Source organism: Canis lupus, chromosome 6 (genome assembly GCF_048164855.1).
Source record: "Canis lupus baileyi chromosome 6, mCanLup2.hap1, whole genome shotgun sequence".
NCBI classification, from domain to species: Eukaryota; Metazoa; Chordata; class Mammalia; order Carnivora; family Canidae; genus Canis; species Canis lupus.
This window is the reverse complement of record NC_132843.1, coordinates 71,095,009-71,116,107: the sequence shown is the minus strand read 5'-3', so window position 1 is coordinate 71,116,107 and position 21,099 is coordinate 71,095,009. Positions and strand designations below refer to the sequence as shown.

The window sequence follows — 21,099 nt, the reverse complement described above, 5'->3', positions numbered from 1 at the left end:
AATTGTGGTGACCTTGGGCAAATAATTGTATTCTTGTTTTATGGATGAGGTTATTTGAGTTCAGGGCTTTTTACATTGTGAGAATTAAACAATATAAAAAATGTAGATTGTCCGATGCACAGCAGGTACTCTGGAAATAATAATTCTTGTTAGTACACCATAGAGTAACTGAGGATTCCAGGCGTTTCTTGTTGAGCAGTTAAATATGTGTGTCTTCTTTTGGCCTCCCAGTAAGGAAAGGAAAAAGCTGCCAGTCTCTTGGGGGCCAAGACTTAAGAGAACGTGTGTTCTTTTTTTCTCTCTCTTCAGTGACTGAAATAGAGAAATTATATAAACAAATGCTGGGGAACAGCTCTGGTACCAGTGGCCATTTGCCACAAGCTCTTTAAGCTGGACTTTCTCTGCCATAAAAGGCTTGGGACCAAGATCGGGAATGGTCAGATATTTTTAAAGGGGCAAAGGTTATTTTTAACTTCTTTCAGCCTAGTGAACTTGTTGTTTTCCCAGATTGCTCTTTTACCTATCTGAAAAAGAATCTTAAGGAAATGGTTTCATTCTACTTGTCACAGCCTACTAGAGTCATGGACTAAGCCTGATCTTGGAAATGATCCCATTACTTCTGCACTAAGCCAGAACACGTAGAATTCAGAAGAAAGTGGTAGAAATTCAACGTTGATGACATACACTGGTTTATCATTTAAGAGAGAGTTAAAAAAGTATCGTAATTTTATATTTCATAGTTATATAGAAGGTGATGAAGATGATGACTTGCCCAAGTTTTTGAGAGTAAAATGAACCTGATTTTTAGGGCTTTTTAGGCTAAGGTCAGGTAAGAAACGACTGGTAGCAAAAGACATACCATCAGAATTATAAAGAAGCAAGAGAGTCCTTTGAAAATTTGGAGTGATTCCTGAAAGCAAGGGATGGAAATACATGATTTTTCAGATATCATTTTCTACATCCTGGTATATCAGACAGAGTCTTTAACATCTACCTTTTACTTGGTTGTAAATCTTTGATTGAAACTTCTTAACTCCCTTCCTGATTCTCATTAGATTGCTACTTGCTCTGATGACAATACACTGAAAATCTGGCGCTTGAATAGAGGCTTAGAGGAGAAATCAGGAGGAGATAAACTCTCCATAGTGGGTTGGGCCTCTCAGAAGAAAAAAGAAGCGAGAGCTGACCTAGGTAAGGATCCCATGCATTTTTCTAAGTTGTTTATAGTTTGACTGGCTTCATTCTACAAAACAGAAGGATAAGCTAAATTTGATCTTGTTTTGGTATATTTTTAAAGGAAAGCACCATCTTTTTCACATTCATTCTTTTTGATAAATATTTTCTGAACACAACTAAGTTTATCATCTACACGAGGTACTGGACTACAGTGGTGGATTTATTGTCAAGTATTTATTGAACTTCTATGTGCTAGGCATTGTTCTGAGTTGCTGGAGATTTAGCAACAAACAAAAGAATCAAAAATCCTAAAGATGTAAACAAAGTTTACAGATTAGTATGAGAAGCAAAGAAACATGTTAAAGTAAGATAGGTACTATGTCAAGGAATAATAAGTACATAGGAAAAAAAGGAACACTGGAAAATAAGGTGCCCAGGGGAACTCAATATTTAGATGATATTTGAGTAAGGGAAGTGAAATAGTGACCCAGGTGGACATTTTGAAGAACATTCCAAGCAGACAAAAAAGCAAATACAGAAGCTCTGAAGGCTTGACATGTTCCTGTGGCTAGAGCAAGCTAAGTAGAGGGAAGAGAATAGTAGTGCAAAATGAGGTTCTTGGGCTTTTATTCTAACAGACAAAAAGCTATTGCAGGGTGTTAAATAGAGGAGTATCATGATCTGACTTTTCTTAACTTGATCGTTTTTACTCCTGTGTTGAAAACAAATTGTAAAGGGATCAGTATAAAAGCTGGAAGCTAATTTTGAAGTTATTTGAAATAATCTAGGAAGCAGTGATGGTGATATGGACAGAGGGGTAGCAAAAGATATGGTAAATAAATCACCCAGGTTCTGGATATATTTACAAGGTAGTGTGGAATCAGATGTAGGATGTAAGGGAGAGTTACCAGGGATGACTTCAGAGTTTTAGGACCTGAAAAGCTAGAAGAATGGAATTGCCATTAACTAAGACAGGAATCACTGCAGAAGAAACAGGTTTGGCAGGGAATAGCCAAAGTTCCTTTTGGATATATTGTTTGGTATGATTATTAGACATTCAAATGAAGATGTCATAGAGGCAGCTAGATGTTTAATTCTGCAGTTCAGGGCTGGAGCTATAACTTTGGGATTCACCATCATATAGGTGAAGGAAGTGATAGCTAAGAAAGGAGAAAAGGTATGGGATCTGAGCCTTGGACCACCCCAGTGTTTGGAGATTGGAAGAGTGAAGGAACAGACACAACCAGAGATAGAGAAAGACCGGGAGAATATTGTATCCTGGAAGTTGAGTAAATAATGGAGAGGGGGATGAATTTGGTCAGATATTTTTAGCATTCCATGTAAGACAAGGGCTAAAAATTGGCCTTTGGATTTGGCAATGTGGGGATTATTTGATGACTTTAGTGAGAGCAGTTTTGGCAGACTATCAGTGTCTGATGGGTGTTCAGGATCAGAGAAGAGAACTCAGAGACTACATGTATAGAGGACTTTTTCAGGAAGTTTTGCTAGAAAGGAAAGGAGAGAAATGCGGTAGCTGAAGGAAGGAGCAGTGTTGAAGTTTTGTTTTAATAGGAATATAGCATTTTCTATGTGACTGGAAGGGTCCTATAAAGATGAGAAAACTTGATGCAGGGAAATTTGCTGGAGCAGTATCCTCAAGTGTGAGAAGATGATATCAAATTCACATGTAGAAAACAAACAAACAAACAAAAAAAAACAAATTCACATGTAGAAGGGTAGGTTTTTGCCAGGAGTGTGGAAAGTTAATCCATAGTAATTAGAGAAAAAGTAGAACATATAAGCACAGTGAAGGTAGGTGGATAGATGGGATAATCAGATCTGTAGAAGTTGATAGCTTCTGTTTTCTTAGGTAGGAATCAGGATCATCAACAGAAAATAAGGATGAGGGAGGAGGTGGTCGAGATCTGAGGAGAGACAAGAAAGTCTAACATAGTCCTGCAGAGAAAAGAAGAGTAAATGGACCAGGGAAATATGGTTGTCAGGCAGGGGGGTCAACTTTAGGCTAGTGGCTATGAATTAAAAGTGAGCAGTCAGCATGGTTGTGTGTCTGCTGCTCAGGTACAGGTACACTGTAGGTGGGGAGTTGCATTTAGCCAGGCATGTTGTCTAAATCCACAAAGGGCCAAGGGAATTGAGTGTAGATATGAGAAGTTGGCTATTATGACTGATACAGGATTGAAACTGGCTGAGGAAAGAAGTGAGGATATAGTGGTACTGGGGGAACAGTGTCAAAGTGGGGAAGATGAATGAATTGAGAATCCCCTAGGGACGAAGGATTTTTGTAATTGGAATTTGGAATTGCTCACAAAAGTGAGCTGGAAAATAGATGGTAATTGAAATTGAGAAAATGGAGGATTTACAGGTTGGTAGTAATAAGGTCAAGGAATAAGGGACTTGAGTGGGTGGAAGGACAGGCTGTGTAGAAGGCCATGAGAATGAGCAAGCAAGGTATTAGAAAGATCATGTATGTGGATTTTGTAATAACCATGAATTGACAGAGACAGTGTTGAAGGGTAGGAGAGTGCCTCAAAAGCAAAAATCTTCCAAGCACTGAGCCAGCCAGCCAGAAGCATTTCTGATATTACCAATAAATATGTATTAATAAGCTGGAAATTCAAGCTTAACAGCTCACTTTATGTTAGCCATCAAGACCTAAGGTAATGGGGAGTTGAAGATAAGTCTGCATATATGCTCATTTTTCCAATGACTTACTTGCTTAGCCTCTTACAAGTTGTTATAACCAGATAGAACTGGACTCCAGAGGGGTCCTTTGTTCTAAGTCTACTTCAATAAAGACTTTGATGCCTTTATTTTTGGTTTTTGTTTTTTTCTCTTTAAAAAAAAATTCTTTTTTATTAGCATCATAGTTTAACAAGTTAACTAGTTCTACAGAAGTGAATAAGATAAATAGCAGTCCCCAGAGGCCCTGTCCCACAGTTCCCCTTTTTCAGGGATAGCCTTGTCAAATCTTTCAGCTGATTCTTTGATACATATGTCTTTATCTCTAAGTAATATTTGTGCATTTCCATTTCTTTGTTGCAGTTCTCAACATTATCTGTTGACTTCTTACTTTGTGAGATAAGGATTTAGCTCTCTGTGTCCCCACTATTACCAAACCTCTGTATACTCCATATTCCCCTATCTTCCCAATACAGCATTACAATTTGGGTTTGATCAAGATTTAGGTTTTTCTTTTTTTTTTTTCTATTCAGAATGGAGTTACATAGTAAACTGCTGTTACTTTTTACTTCCTCTACTTTTTTTTTCCTCTTGAGGCTTTTTTTTTTTGCCTTGTGAAGATCTATTCACATACCGCAAGTTCACCCATTAAAGTATACAGTGCAGTGTACTTTAGGATATTCAGTGTTAGGCAGTCATCAACACAATCTAATTCTAGAATTTTTCAACATCTAAAATGAGGGTTCTAATTTCTCTATATCCTTATCAGTGCTTCTTATTGTTTATCTTCTTAAGTATAGCCCTCCTAGTGAATATGAAGCGGTATCCCATTGTGATTTATATTTGAATTTCCCAATTTTAGTATATGTGCTGCCAAAGTGAGCACTAGATTTGAATTTCCCTAATGGCTAATGATGTTGAGCACTTTTTCATGTGCTTATTTGCCATTTGTATATTTTCTTTGGAGAAATGCTTCTCCACATCCTTTGCCCTTCTTTTAATTGGGCTATTTGTCTTTTTAATGTTGAGTTTTAAGTGTTCTTTATATACTCGCTGTAAGTCCCTTGTCATTTGAAAATATTTTCTCTTATTCTGTAGGTTGTCTTTTTACTTGCTTAATGATGTCATTTGACTCCGTTTTTCTAATTTTGCTGAAATCCAATTTATCTTTTTTCCTTTGTCATTTGCGCTTTTAATGTTCTATCTAATAAACCATTGCTTAACACAAGGTCACAAAGATTTACTCCTCTGTTTTATTCTAGGAGGTTTTTAGTTTTAAGGCTGTCTGGTCCATTTTGTTTATTTTTGTCTATGATGTGAGGTAAGGATCCAAATTCACTATGGATATCTAGCTTTCTCAGTATCATTTTTAAAAGAGACTATTCTTTACTCCATTAAATTGTTTTCATGCCCTTGCCAAAAATCAGTTGACCATAAATGTAAGGGTTGATTTCTAGATTCTCATTTCTGTTCCATAGATGTATACATCTATCCTTATCCTGTTACCACATTGACTTGATTCCTGTAGCTTTGTAGTAGGTTTGGAAATTGGAAAGTCTGAGTCCCCCAGTTTTCTTCTTTTTTAAGATTATTTTGATTTTGACTATTCTTGGTCTCTTATATTTCCATACAGATTTAAAAACCAGCTTGTTAATTTCTGCAAAATTGTCCCCTGGGATTCTGATAGGGATTGCATCGAATCTATAGATCAGTTTGGGAAATATTGCCATCTTAATGATGCATTAAGTCTTGTGGTTCATGAACGTGGATATCTATTTGCTGCTTTTGTCTTTATATTTACTTATCTCTCCCTAATTTTGGAAAAGGAAAAAGAAAAGAATCCTATGAGGAAAAAGCCATTAGTGTTCCCACCACTCACAAATAATTTTAATTAACATTTATTTTAAGTTACTTTTTTGAGATTTTCCTCCTTTTTCACAGAGAGATTCTTTTTTTTTTTTTTTTTTTTTCCTTTTTTTTCCACAGAGAGATTCCTAACAGAGTTGTGTTATACTGTAAATACATTTGGATTTCTTGGGGATGTTTTCACTGAACATGATGTCTTAAGCACTTTCTATGTTACCTTTCAGCAAAATAATTAAAGTAGTCCAGTAGTAAATATTCCATAGTTTATCCAACTATTCTCTTATAATTGGAAACATTTTGTTTCCAATATTTTGTGAAATTTTTTCCTGAATTTAGGGTTCCTCCATCCTGTTAAAATAGATTCCCAGAGGTGGCATTTCTATTTTAATTGGAGTAACATTCTAAGAGTATTAATGAAAAGTGTGTTGCTTAACTAAGTATTTTTAGTGTGCTACTAATTATTGTTAGTTTTGGAAGCCAAGTCACAAAAAAAGTTACACATGCTGACCATGTTTGAACCCAAATAATAGCAACAACAGCATTTAGCCAGTATTGAGTATTGGCACAATCATTCTAAGGACCTATGTGGATTATCTTCTTTAGTTCCCCAAACAACCAAAACTGAAGCTCAAAGAAATTAAACTTGGGATCCCTGGGTGGCGCAGCGGTTTGGCGCCTGCCTTTGGCCCAGGGCGCGATCCTGGAGACCCGGGATCGAATCCCACATCGGGCTCCCGGCGCATGGAGCCTGCTTCTCCCTCTGCCTGTGTCTCTGCCTCTCTCTCTCTCTCTCTGTAACTATCATAAATAAATAAAAAATTTAAAAAAAAAAAAAAGAAATTAAACTTGCCTAAGATCACACAGCCTTGCAGCTGTAGTAGAACCAGAGTTCAAACACTTGCAGTCTGGGTTTTTAGATCACATTCTTAGAAGCACTCTACAGTACTGTCTCCCTTAGAACCCAACACCGGAAGGCATAGTTCATGACCCAACATAGATTTCTCTGTTTCTGGGTGCTGCTAGAGTTACTCTGAAGACCTCTACAGACCAACCGCATGTGTGAATGCCAAAGGCTGGCACATTGGCTATTCAACCCGTTATAATGCACCTTCCAGAAACAGATTGACTGCTGCTAATCACATTGCCATTTTGAAAATTATGGTCCTCTGTTTTCCCAGCTTCTAATTGCTACCCAACCTTTCATTGCTGTCCTGAGCTTCATGTCTTCTCTTCTGGCCTTTTTAAAAACACACCAGCCATAAGGCTTTAAATCCAAGGCATAGCCCCCTTTCCCTCTGCCCTACTTTTCCCAGCAGCACCTGCTCTATCGCTTACTATTATTTCACTATTTCAGCCAGCAATCTCAGCACTGTCAAGGTGAATGGTTGGTTCTTAACCCCAGCTGTACATTATAACCAGTGGTGAAGCTTTTTAAAAGTTTCTGCGTCCGCAGAGGTTTGTTCAGTAGGTCTGGGATGGGGGCCAAGTACTTGTATTTTTATAAAACTCAAGTAATTCTGGTTTGTAGCCAGGATTGAGAACCTCTGGTCTAGGCATTATTGACTGACAAAGATGATTGTCCTTATCTTAAAGAGAAGGAAACCTTACCTGTTCTATCTCATGTGCTGGCTGTAGTCTCACCAGTCAGCAGAATACTTAGAGTCTGTTTTTTGATGCCTGGAACCTCACCATCATCCCTCTCAGCAGTAATGACATTTAACAAAAAATTGTTTAATAATTCCTTGATGGGTACTACAGGGGCACTAGACCTAAAAATGAGTAAATCATCATTACCTGCCCACTAGGTGCTCACAGTCTAGTCTAAGAGGCAGATACAAAAGCTTTGGTACATTTATAAGCATTATTCCTTGCTGTATAAACAAAAGGAACCTACTTCCTGTGGGAGAGCAGGAAAGAAGTTTGTGAATTCTTCACAATGAAAGAAGCTTGTGGATTCTTCACAATGAAGTTAACAATGTCATCGGAGCCTGATACATGAGAATTTTTGCCTGGCCAAGAAAGGGCAGGCTTGGCAAGAAAGTCACATGAACAAAGACAGAAATGTGACAGTGTGCAGCTTTTTCAGGAAGCAGTGAGTAGTCTCCGGTAACAGGATCCTAAAGTAGCAGAGTACATGATATGACTGAAAAGGTAGAGTGAGGCCAGATGGCAAACCCTTATACAGAGAGAAGCTCCAAAGTGACTGATATTGGTAAGCTATCTGTAATTCCTCAAAGGAACTGACTTTCAGGAAGCTTTTAGGATAGTAATGTAGTCTGCACTACCGTGTCATCTGATCTCATGCAATGCTTAGGGTCAGTGGAGATTCAGTAGATGATGTGCTAGAGGGCATGTTGTATTAAATCAATGGATCAATATAGTGGTATACTGTATAGCTGTTAAAAAGAATGCAGGGCATCTAATGTACTTGAAGAGATACAGAGAAAAAGATAACACTTTTAAGAGAAAAGAGTAAATGGCAGAATGTGTTTGTGGTGTATGTGTGTAATAATCTATTGGTGGGTTTTTAAGGTATGATATACTTTTGTGTGTGCTATTAGGCATATAGAATTGTGGGATGCACAAGAACACAAGTAAAACAAGAAGATTCGAAAGAGGACTTTTTACTCTTCACCTTATTCCCCTCTGTAACTGTGAATTTTTTTTACCATGAACTATTATTATCTTAATCTAGTTACTGTTTTTTTTTTTTTCAAGTTTTAAATTTGGCCCAGAGTTTTATTACTCTTCAAAGCTAACAAACTCTTCTCTTTGAACCCCCATGATCCACTCCTTCCTTCACTTTAACATCCTAAAGGAAAAATGCCCTAGCTTTCCACCACATCAGATCCCTTGCTGACCTTTAATAAACACTTCAGATGTCTGCCACTCAAGTATCAGAAACTTAGATATCTGCTTGGCTCAGTTCCAGCTGTCCCTGACCCGGCTTTTCCTTCTTCCCTAATCCTGCCTTAGAACCTGCATGTTCTAAGACCCATACTATTTTAGGGCTTTCTGCTTTAACCATACCCTTCAGGCCACTTTAACGGAACTGATGACTATAGGATAGGGGCTGTGCAGTGACTGTTGACCTGCACTGAGTGAAACAACTGGAAAGTTTCTGTCTTCTGAAATAATAACTAATCGAGTTCTAGAACATGAGTACAAGAACTATGATCAGGTGCTCAGCGACAGGTCCCTGTCACTAACTTCCTTAGGGTTTTCCACGAATGATCTTTGTTGAAGGAGTGGCATCACTTTGGCCATTTCTAATCATATGGTTGACAGGAAATTTTAGGCAAAAATCCATTTGTAGAATTTCTCTGTCTCAAGGCAAAGCTGCTTGATTAGTGAAAAGCACAGGATAGAACATACAGGGTGACTAAATGCCTGAAATTAGTGCTTGTTAATCTGTATTCTAGCTAAAAGAAGAGATTGTATTTTTATGTCAGCTCATCCTAAATTCAATTGCATATAAATGCAATTCAATAATTAAACTGAATTAAATATCAGAGTTCTAATTCAAAGAGTTTGTGACTTAGAAATAAACTGATGGCCTTTCCTTGTTATTGGAGACAGGAACACTATTTCAGAAATCTAAAAAGCTCAGAAGGAAAGTAAGAAAATACAGAGTTGTCTTTGGTGGGGCCTAAGGGGAAAGAAGCATGAAGTTAATATGAATTTGCCTCAGGAACTTGCCATTGCTTATAAATAAGAAACAGGACACATAGAGAAGAGTTCTATCCACTGATTTGCTTTACTGAGAGCAAGCAGTTAGTTTCTGAAATGTTCTTTGGTATCCTTTGGCTTGTGGAAGATGGCCATTTGTAAATTAAGGTGGAAAACCAAGTGAGGCCTAATAACCTTAACAAGTAATTTATTTCTTGTGGAGATGAAAAACTCTCCATTTAACAGATCGGAAACTGAAGCAGAGGAGGTAGAAGGTTGTGTTCAAGTCAATAGTAAGTGATTGTGCCAAATTTTAGACCATACACTTCTGTTTGGGAGCCACTGTGCAGTGCCTCTCTGCCCTAGCATTACTCAAAAGTATTATCAGGAATCCTAATGACAACGTTGCTTATGAAAACAAAATATATTAATAACCTTGAATGTCTTACTGTTACCTAAGAATACTTGTTAGCTATTAAAAATGACAGTATAAGTCTATATTAATGTGAGAAATGTTCATGATCTACTTGAAGCATGTTACTAAATAGTATACAAATTATGGTCTTATTTTCATATAGAAAAAAATTAAGGTGTATAATGTATATATTACATGCACAAGTATAGAAAAATGCTAAAAGTGATTTACCTCGATACTTTGAAATTTTTCTTTTAATTTTTCTGTATTTTCTAGATTTTTGTAAGTGTATGTTTTACAACAGTAGTTGGGAGGCTGTTAGGAAAGGGGAAGGAAAATGCTGCAAGGGTGTGGTAAGAATCCAGTGATTTGTGTAATCTACTCACTGGGAAATCCATCCCTATAAGAGTAAGTTAGCTCTAATTTTCCTTGAGAATTCAGGAATTTTCTATGACTTTCACTTCTGATTTTTGTGACCCTCTGTTTTGTTTTGTTTTTTTCCCAGTAACAGTGACAAATAGCCAGAGTACTCCTGCCAAAGCCCCCAGAGTAAAGAGCAGTCCATCCATTTCCTCCCCATCATCAGCAGCTTGTGCTCCAAGCTGTGCAGGAGACCTCCCTCTTCCTTCAAATACTCCCACATTCTCTATTAAAACCCCTCCTGCCAAATCTCGGTCTCCCATCAGCAGAAGAGGCTCTGTTTCCTCTGTCTCTCCAAAACCACCCTCATCTTTCAAGATGTCCATTAGAAACTGGATGACCCGAACACCATCCTCATCACCACCCATCACTCCACCGGCTTCTGAGACCAAGATCACATCTCCAAGAAAAGCCCTTATTCCTGTGAGTCTGAAATCATCCCAAGCAGTGGCTTGCTCAGAGTCTAGAAATCGAGTAAAGAGGAGGCTAGACTCAAGTTGTCTGGAGAGTGTGAAACAGAAGTGTGTGAAGAGTTGCAACTGTGTGACTGAGCTTGATGACCCAGTTGAAAAGCTTCATTTGGATTTGTGCTGCCTTGCTGGTAACCAGGAAGACCTTGGTAAGGACTCTCTAGTTCCTACCAAACCAAGCAAGATTGAAGGAGCTAGTATTAGTATTTCAGAGCCTCCTTCTCCTGCCAGTCCTTATGCTTCAGAAAGCTGTGGAACACTACCTCTTCCTTTGGGATCTTGTGGAGAAGGGTCTGAGGTGGTAGGCAAAGAGAATAGCTCCCCAGAGAATAAAAACTGGTTATTGGCCATGGCAGCCAAACGGAAGGCTGAGAATTCATCTCCACGAAGTCCGTCCTCCCAGACCCCCAATTCCAGGAGACAGAGCGGAAAGACTTCTCCAGGTCCGGTAAGTCAGCTGTGATGGGAAGATGTGTTTCGTAACTAGAAAGGGGCCAGTGAGAAGATACATGCCCTAACTTGAAGAGGTCAGGCACAAGTCCCTTCTCAGAAGTCAGGATGCTTTCTTTCCTTCCTTCCTTCCTTCTTTCTTTCTTTCTTTCTTTCTTTCTTTCTTTCTTTCTTTCTTTTTTTTTTATTAACATATTTATATACCTAGGGTTGCCAGATTTAGCACATAAAAATTCAGGACAAATATTGCATGGGACATATTTCTACTAAAAATTCCTTATACTAAAAAGTTATCTGTTTGAAATTCAAATGTAACTGGGTGTTGTTGTGTTTTATTATCTAGCAACCCTATTTGCTCCCATTAAAATGCCTTCTGTCAAGGTCCAGGGGTGCCTAGGTGTCTCAGTCCATGAGGCTTCTGACTCTTGATTTCAGCTCGGTCATGATCTCAGGGTTGTGAGATCGAGCCCAGGTCAGGCTCCAAGCTTGGTGGGGAGTCTGCTCTTCTTCCTCTGCCCCTCCCCACTTGCCCTGGTGCGTCCTCTCACTTTCTCTCTCTCTCTCTCTCTCTCTCTCTCTCTCTCTGAAATAAATACATCTTTTTAAAAAATTCCTTTTGTTACGGTCCATACCCCTCAGCCTTGTTGCCTAATTCCTCATGGCCTTCATCATCCTCTAGTATATCAATTCAATGATATCTTCCTCTTTGTTTAACATTATTCCCTCCCCACCCCACCCCTGCCTTTCTTTTTATTTTCCCCACCAACCCTCAGCCCCTGGCAACAACTTTTTATAGATTCCCTCCCCTTTTTATAGATAAAGCTGACATTCATGGGCAAGTTGCCAACATCCATAAATAGATTTCCAGTTTGTAATTATAGTTTATGATTATTCAAAATATAGTGAAACTTATATACTTACAAAGCAATTTAAATGCAGAATCCTTCCAGATTTTTATGATTTTCCCCAGGCTTTCTTTTACAATCATCTTACACCAATATTTTTGGCAATTCACTTATATCTATACTTTTTAAACATTCAGCTTGGTCTCACTTAACTTTTTTGGACTCATTTCATTGACCGGCATAATATTTAAGTTAATTTCAAAAACATGTTTTGCTGGCAAAAATAGGTTTGTGAACTTTAGAAAGCAAGTGACTCATTATTAAGTGGTGGAGGGGGAAGTAGCTGTGAGCATTGGGTGAGTATGGGCACCCGTCAAAAGAAGTAGAAAGCTTCAGGTAATCAGTTTGCAAGCTAAGGTGAGATGGGTTAAGGAAGGTTCTGCTGTGCTTCATAGTAGCTCTTGCTCTGTGTTAAGGAGAAGGTGGTAGAATGATTAAAATCCAATCCAAGAATCTAAAGGGCAGAAGGTGGAGATAACATCAGGCCAGTTCTAGTTTAATAAGTGTTCATATCCCCCTCCTACTATCATGAAGCCATGAATTATCCCATAATTGTAGGGAAAATAAATTAGAAATATTTTAAGGATTACTTTGAACACAAACTCCCAACCAAGACCTTGCTACAGAACATGAAAAAAAGAAAGAAAAGAAAAGAAAAGAAAAGAAAAGAGAAAACCCAAATATAAGGAGTCTTTCTTTTCTTCTCTCAAAATTATCACTGTATCTGTTTTTGCCCCTAACCAAAATTCTTATTTTTTTTTGTAGAGGAATGAGTCTCAGCTGTGTGTTAGCAGAAAAATAACTTCAATGAATAATTGTTTTCACTAATGTGTAAATTTTAAAGGCTTTTAAAAATAAGTGTGCTGGCCTCATATATTTCTGGTTTTATAATTTCAGTCTTTGAAGCTAAAGTTTCTTTAAAAGAATTTTCTTATGTGCATGATGATAGTAGATTTCTTCAGAAAAGAGTAACAGCTGCCATTTGAATCGCTATCCTATTTGTAAATTTGGAGTGGTGATTTACTCCTTTACTCCCTTATTTCAAAGAGGAGGATTATTATAACCTTTGATTCCTAGTAGGAGGTTTAACTTTATCTTAGAAAATCTCTGAAGTCTACACTTTCTTTTTCTAGGTCACTATTACTCCCAGCTCCATGAGGAAAATCTGTACATACTTCCATAGAAAATCCCAAGATGACTACTGCAGTCCTGAACAGTCAACAGAATTATAGATCTAATCTGAGTGAGTTAACTGAACTTTGGCCCATTAAAACAAGACAAAAAATGCAGCAGAGTGATTCTATAACTCTGATGTTTAAGAAAGTTACCGTTTTTTCATTTTCAGAGAAAATCCATTCAACTCTGAAGTTTACCTACTCTGGTTCTTCTACCATAGCTTATATGCAGCTTCCTCGGGATGAATGCTGTGTTTAAATTCCATAAAGTAAGTTTGTCACTCTGTAACTTTTTGAACAAGTAGTCTTCACTTTTTAAATTATGCCTCTTCCCTACGATAATGACATCCCAGTTCATAGAGGCAAAGGCAAGACTTGTCTCTTGCTATTCTGAGACTGTAGGTGCACAGTGGAAAGTATCTGCTGGTCATGACAGGGGGCCTGTCTGTGAAGGCCAATTGCTGAAGAAGTCTTCTGCTGAGGAGCCCTAAATCTGTGCTGCCTCAAACAAATATAGTTTCATTTAAAGTTTATATAATCTTTTCACTACACTTTTGGATTTTCTTTTGTTTTGTTTTTTTAGCGTATGTAAAAATGTGACCAGATAAGTACATTTATCTTGATTCAGTGTTCAGTGTTAAAAATACAGTCTCTTAAGTTAAAATCATCTTTATTTTAAGAGCAGTTGATCAATGTCAACCCCTTTGGAGAAACTAGGAGAACAACACTAGAAACCTTTACTTGTCTTTTTTCCCCAAAATATATCTCCCATATGAGACTTAAGGTTCTTCTCTTTATACTAAGCAATTTATTATGGTACCAACCCAACATCATGTTCTATAAGAGGTTACAATTTTTGCCATTTACTAGACAAAGATACTCATAAAATCAGTAGTCAGACATTAAAGTTGGGGTTTGAATTCAACTTGAATTCAGTTCTCTAGGGGCTGCAACTTTTTAAGAATATAAGTCATCAGATTTTAAGAAAAAAATAATGATATCTTATTGATACTTTTATAAAAGAACATAACTCTGAACTAAAAATCCAGAACCCAAAAAATAATTCTTGGCTTTAATTTGATTTTTTTTGGATTCTCTTCATATACATGAAAAATAACCCGCTAGCATAGCCCTGAGCTGAAAAGTCATGGAAATTTCTCTAAATATCTAATATAGAAGGTGTTTAGATTGATTCTAAGTTAATAATGTGTAAAATATCTTGAACATCTTCTCTTTAATCAGCAGTTACATATCAATCGTCTTGAAATGAACTGTTGTTTTTTATTTTTCCCCTTTATAACCTCATAGACACAGCTTCATGTACTTTCTATGTACTGTGTCTTTGGGAGGGAAATCCCCTAGCAATCATGAAACTTGATTTATTTTATCCATATCCCTGAGGAGTATGTAGATTTTATTCATATTCTTGTCATAATTTAAAAATCTGTTTTTAATGACAAATTTTAATTCCTTTGATTACTGTAAGTTAAGCTTGTACCAACCAGAACTATGTGTGTGGATTAAAAATGGATTCTCTATGGTTTTATCCAAGGAGAAAAATAAATAAAGAGAAGCCACAAAATTGTTGTTTTTGAAACAAAGCACTCTATAGCATTAACTGAATATTTAGAAACTCTACTTATAATTAGTGTTTGATTTTTTTTTTTAATGATAGGCTGTGGAAAGATGTTATTTAATGACCACATCTTCTAATAATGCTACCTATCTTTTTGCTTTGAAAGCCAATGAGGGGAGAAAAAAGGATAACTAAAGTAGATCAGTATATTCTTTGTATCCTTGAACATCTAACAGCTCTACTGAGTAAAATTGGGGTAAATGTGGCTGCCAGAAACTGTGTTGAGAGTTTACCGGCTGTAACATGTCCCACTTGGAAAACTGGTACCTCAAATGGGTGCCAAAGGTCAAATGTAATGAGATAATAATTATCCCTGCCTCTGTCAGTGTCAGACTTTGAACTGATCCTGAATAATAAAGCTTTTTACCTTATCTGATATCCTTTTCTGAGCTTTTTGCATTAACCTAGAAGCAATTGACACTAAAGAACTATAGTAGTAATCAAGAATCCTTTCCACTTGCTCAGTGAATAAAATTTGTTTATTCCCAAGGATATGATCGGTTCAGGCTGAAAGAGGTTTTAATAAAATACTTCTTGCTTGGTCAGACCTTGAGTGTTTAAGATGGCTTGGATTACTTGATGAAGTAGGGTGGAGTGATGTAGTTCTTTTTCTAAACAAGTATTTCCAGCCCAAGCTTTTCCATTTGAATACACTCCAAGCATTATTGCTACAGTGCTGTATTAGAGTTTCCTTTGGCTGTTTCAACACAGGCCCTTAATTTACTTTTGTGAGGGTTGACTAATTAGTCCTTTAAAATGTTTCCTTTAATCTGGGCTACACATCTAACTGATGATAAATCAAAACCATCTGTAGCTACCCCTGTCAGACTGACAGAGGGAGAGTTCAGCTCACCACCCCATCTCCAGCCCTAAGAGCTTAAAACATCACTAAGACTTTTGGAACACCCTGTATAAGAATCATTTTTAAAAATCTCAACTGTGCAATATGGACGTCTGGAGATAACTTCTTAAGGTTTGTGTGTGTGTGTTGCTTTACCCGCCCCCACCCCCAGCTTCAAATTAACCTATGGCCATGACCTTGTATAGGTCATATATCAGGTCAACACATGCTTTTTGAGACCTATCATAGCAGATTAAACTGCTGCTCTCAGGTCTGTTTTTCTGCTTTTCCTAGTCCCAAGAGGGTCTGGACTTCCTTTCATACTGCTCTGAGTCTCATAGAATCCTTTCCACAACTAGGCAGTGTGCACAGCATTTTAAAGATGTGCATTAGAAGAGAGACTGAGGATGTTGTGCTGGAGAAACTGAGCTATTGTCCTTCTTATGGCAATTACAGAGCTGACTTGGGGGCCCAGTGAGCTCTTGCTCATCAAGTCTCACTACTTCTCAACAGGTCTTCATAGGAGATCCTTTGGCTGCCCAGGTCTGGATAATGCCACATCATGAAATAACCAGTCACTCATTAAATTCTTGGGAATTATGGAAAAGCCTATGCATTAGCTCTTTAGGTACTGGTTGAAAGTTACAGGGAGGCCAGACATAACATTACATTGGACATGAGGTACGTCTACTGCTTTATGAGATCTGATGCTAGGAGTACAAGTGCAAATTGTTATAAGGGACCCATTTTTTCTGTCTAAAGTGGTAGAAAAACCTGTTTTACTTCTGAGCTATGTTTGAGTGCCTGCTAAAAAAGCACAGTGGTCGTTAGGAAACAGTGTAGGGTAAAGTCAGCCTTTTCAAAAAATCACCTGAGCATATTAAGCAGCTTGTTCAGATCAGTAGGCTCACAGCAAGCACATAGTACACAAATAAGAAGTATTATATTATTAAAGAACAGGCTTGTTCCATCCCCAAAGCTTATCCCTCCCATTTCCCGGCTAAACCAAGAAAGAGGACTTCAAGGATATATAACCAGGTTCTTTATTTTGAATTTCAAAGGTTTAGTATTCCATTTATACTTCATTTCTCTTTAATTTCCTTAACTTGTCATATGCCCCTTCCTGTTTTGACATTCTAAATAATTTGCATTCAAGTCATTTTGTGGACTATGAATAGCACATTTCAAAATACCTTTGAGTAGAATGTTTTCAATTCAGTCAACATTTTATTCATCACCTGGGTGCCAGGCCCTGTGTGAAGCACCTGGTCTGCAGAGTTCTTCTCTTTATTTTTCCGTTGTCAAAGGAGTCACTTTATTGGGTAAAGTCAGCATTTAAGAGAAACAGGCAAAGATCAAATTTTCAAGTCCTTTGAGTGAAATTGTTTGTGAGCAGCTATTAATGTAGCAAGTGCTGTCTAGATGCAATGCACACTCTTCCCTCCAAGAACTTCATTCAACAACTGCCTAGGGCACCTGAACTTTTCAAAGTAAAATGCTCTTCTCATGCATGTTTTTATTATTTTCTTTATGAATTATTCTATTGTGAATAATAGTTAAGAACATGATCTCTATAACCAAACTGCCTAGCTTTGAATCTAAGCCCTGGCTATGTGACCTTGGGTGAGTTCTTTAACCTACCTGTGAATCAATTTTCTCATTTATAAAATAGGGTTGCATGGTTATCGTATGAATATAGGTTTTAGGATGGTGCCTGGCACATAATAGCTAATGTTTATTGGACAGTTACCATTAGCTGTTATTCTCAAGATAGGGAGAGCAGGAATTTTATCCTTCATTTGATAAATGGACATGAAGGTTTTAACTATTCAGTTCTAACTCATTCCTGTTCATTCCTGTTCAGTCCCTTTCCTCTAGAGCCATGGTCTTCAGAGGTATGGGAACTAAGTAAGAATCACCTGGGAAGCTTTTTTTTTTTTTTTCTTTATGTTGCCTGAGCCTCCCAGTCCTAGCATTTTTCTGAAGGAGCAAGTAGACCTCTAGAAAAACAAAACAACTCCAGTTCCGCAAGTGTTTGAGAGTCGTGATTTTTACCCACCAAGTACACATGAAAATTACAGAGGTTATTTCATATGTGGTCTCAGCCAGTGTGCAAAGAGGCTCTAATTTGCAAATCTGTCTCCTAGATTCCTAAGCAAGCCAAAGCATTTAACTCACACAGAGCCCACACTTCTATTTCCTGACTGCTGCCCTCCTCTCCTCCACCAGCTCTGCTATATTGTTTAATGTGTGCTCACCTCTAGGGAGGAAGCTGCAACTGGCCGGCCTTGGGTGCCAGCTCTTGATCACTTGTTAGGCTGTTGTGTTCCATGGCCAGTGTGTAGGCATGTAAGAGAGGAAGCTCAGAGCAAGCCATGTTGCCCTCTTAGTAGCTCTGATTTTGCAGGATGCAAGATTCAAACATTTGGTTGAGGAGTAATGTTGTAGACTCTAGATTCTTTTTTCTCACTTAATGAGCTTCTTCCCTGGGCTTCTTTTGATACCAATAATACCTGTTGCCAGGGTCACATCAGTGTCAAAATACCAGCCATGAAGGTTTCTTTCATGTTATGGTGGACAAACCCAACATTGGTGTTTCATTTAGCATCCAAGCACCAAATTATGCTGCCACTGCTGTTGTTCAAGACCCTGGTTTCCAAATTTGCAGAAATTTAGAGAATGTGGTATTCTCTTATTAGAAGCTGGCACCTGCACCTCTGCAAACAGTCCCACCGTGCTCAGCCCCCTTTATGGTTGGTGCCAAAATTATCAATTCAAATGAAAATGTTAAGGGCTGCTTTGTTATCAGCCTATTCACTTTTCAAATCATAGTGTAGAAGTATAGTTATTATACAAATCAGCCCTTCCCCCAGCAATATACTACGAGATAATACATGTTACCGAAATAGTGAGCTCTAAATAAGCCATCTGGCCTTTCTGTGTTGACATGAAGTTAACGAATATTGTCATACCACATCATTCAATAATCATTCAGAACCACTCTTCCCCTTTTTAATATCTCTTCCACCTTTTTTCTATAGCCTACCATGTACTCATAATTTTCTAAGAGTTATTTAATAGGAAGCTATGTAATAGGGTTTATTAAGTATAACTGAAATAATAGTGGTACAGGAACTGAAATAATTAAAATCCAGTAGTCATTGTTGTCTCTGTAATGGTCATTATTTCTTTTTTTTTTTTTTAAGATTTTATTTATTTATTCATGAGAGACACAAAGAGAACACAGGCAGAGGGAGGAGAAGCAGGCTTCCATGCAGGAGCCCCATGTGGGACTCAGTCCTAGAATTCCGGAGGCAAAGGCAGACGCTCAACCTCTGAGCCACCCAGGTGTCCCTGTAATGGTCATTATTTGACCCACCAATTAATGTCAAGTTAGAGATGCTGCTTCCTCAAAAGTCTTATTGAATTTAGATAGCTTTATGTAGGAGTAAGAGACTCGGAATCCAAAAATCCATATATTCACAAGGGTTGACTAGCAAACAAGTAGAAGTGAACATTAATAACTTCATTAATAACTTCCTGGTAGGAAGGAGGGTGGTTATGCTAGACATTTCTCAGCTCTCTAATTAGGCAATTAGGTACTGGCCTTGAAGTGTAGAACCTGTAATTAAGTTTCTAGCTTTGGAAAACTATATCCTAAAACCAAGAGATGTAAGCAACAAAGTCTGGAATTATACATGGAGAGTCTGGAGGATAAGGAAAATTAGAATGTGTTTTTTTGATGATTAGGAATGGTTTCTGTTATAGCCAACTCTCCTATACAATAAATTGCACAAGGAGAGGATGCCATTTAGAGCAGCTTGTTAATTTGAGTTACCCTATAGTGTCCTCTTGCCTTTGTGTTTACTTTGACAGTATTTCTAGTCCCATTCACTTTCTCCTTTTTCATGTTATGTTGCCAACTGAACTCAGTTGAATAGTGCTTAAAGCTAGGGTTGTGGATTTGATTCCTAAATGGGCCAGTTCACTTCACTCCGTTCTGTGGCCATTGGCAGTATCTTACTTACCTATTCTAGCCAGCTGCTCCAAAAAGAAGTGGAAAAGTGTTTAGGCTCTACATAAATGCTAGAGACAAACTCATTGTATGTATCTTCATTATACAACCTGAAGGCATTTTGAAAGCCTGTCATTCCTTATTCTCCCTAAAGACCAAGTTAATAAACCTCTTGATCAAACTTATAGGTTGTTTGATGTAATGTACACAATAACCCTATATCCATCTATGGGTGGATATAATTTGTTATCCACATTTTGGGAGACTGGAAACTAAAGCACAAAGAAGTAATTAGCCCAAGGATACATAGCCAGCAGCTTGTGGATTTGGTCTGACTCAAAGCCCACAGTCTTAATTCCCATACTATAATGCCTCAGAGAAAGAAACTTGTCCCTGGCCTTCTATTACTCAAATACATGCTCTCTATTTTGCACACATTTGAACAAGAAGAAGAACTCTCAAAATGTCCCAAATACATTTCTTCTCTGAGTAATAAATGAAATGATACTACTTCTTGGAGAGGACAAACTTCAGAAAAGAAAAAGAGAAAGCCTTGCTCACTAATATAGGGGAAAGAATGGAGATGAGGCTATATATACCATGTGACCAGGTGATTCCACCCCTGTGCCCTAAGGACGCTTGCATGTGCTGGGCACAAGAAAGGTGTTCAGAGCAGCATTGTTTATACTGGCCAAAGGCTGGAAACAACCCAAATATCCATCTACAGTAGAATGGGTAAACTGGGATGCTTATGGTAGACACTCTTAACCATGAAATGAAAAAGAATAAACTAGCTACACAGAACCTGAATGAATGTTAGAATGGTGAGCAAAAGAGGCAAGAAACGAGGGGATGCATGTAGGATGATTCTCTTCATATCAGATGTTAACAAAAAATGCAAATCTGAGGCAAATCATTAAACAATAAATTAAGATAGTGGATCCCTCTGGAAGGCTGTACTTGGGAAGTAGCACAGCAAGGACTTCTAGGTTATGGCAAGGTTCTCTCTTCCTCTGCTTGGTAGTTACATGTATTTGTATTTGCTTTATAATTATGTCTTACATTTGTGTTTTATGCATGTTTCTGTTTTATGATTATGATGTTTGTAAAAGTTTTTGAAAAGGAATAAAGATCAGATAGTTCTCTAGAGATTCTTTTCTCCAGAAGAAGCAGAAGTTCTCTAATAGGCAAGACGTGGGGATGGGGAAATTCTAGTTAGTTTTGATAGTGACAGTTGATTCAAGTGGAGTGAGGTACTCGGCAAGTCTGTGGGCTCTTTTTAATACTTTCTAAGGAAACTCCTCTGTTCCCTCAACACAGAAGGATGAACTGGCTTGCATCCACATATACTGTCAGGATTT

The 21,099-nt window shown here is 37.7% G+C and overlaps 1 protein-coding gene across 5 annotated transcripts in view; it reads left to right on the top strand.

Annotated features, from left to right (window-relative positions):
• The window catches only part of DTL (denticleless E3 ubiquitin protein ligase homolog), a 48,504-nt gene extending 27,617 nt beyond the window's left edge, over window positions 1-20,887 (top strand). For 2 of the 5 annotated variants that reach the window (XM_072831144.1, XM_072831148.1), the window contains exons 13-16: window positions 1,056-1,191; window positions 10,332-11,164; window positions 13,205-13,314; window positions 13,417-15,258. In XM_072831144.1, the coding sequence (XP_072687245.1) occupies window positions 1,056-1,191; window positions 10,332-11,164; window positions 13,205-13,303 (1,068 nt within the window). In that variant the 3' untranslated portion in view covers window positions 13,304-13,314; window positions 13,417-15,258. Of the gene's footprint in view, window positions 1-1,055; window positions 1,192-10,331; window positions 11,165-13,204; window positions 13,315-13,391; window positions 15,259-16,236 lie in introns of those variants that run through there. The other 3 variants (XR_012033190.1, XM_072831147.1, XM_072831146.1) reach the window with 3 other exon arrangements.
• The last annotated feature ends 212 nt before the right edge of the window (window positions 20,888-21,099 follow it).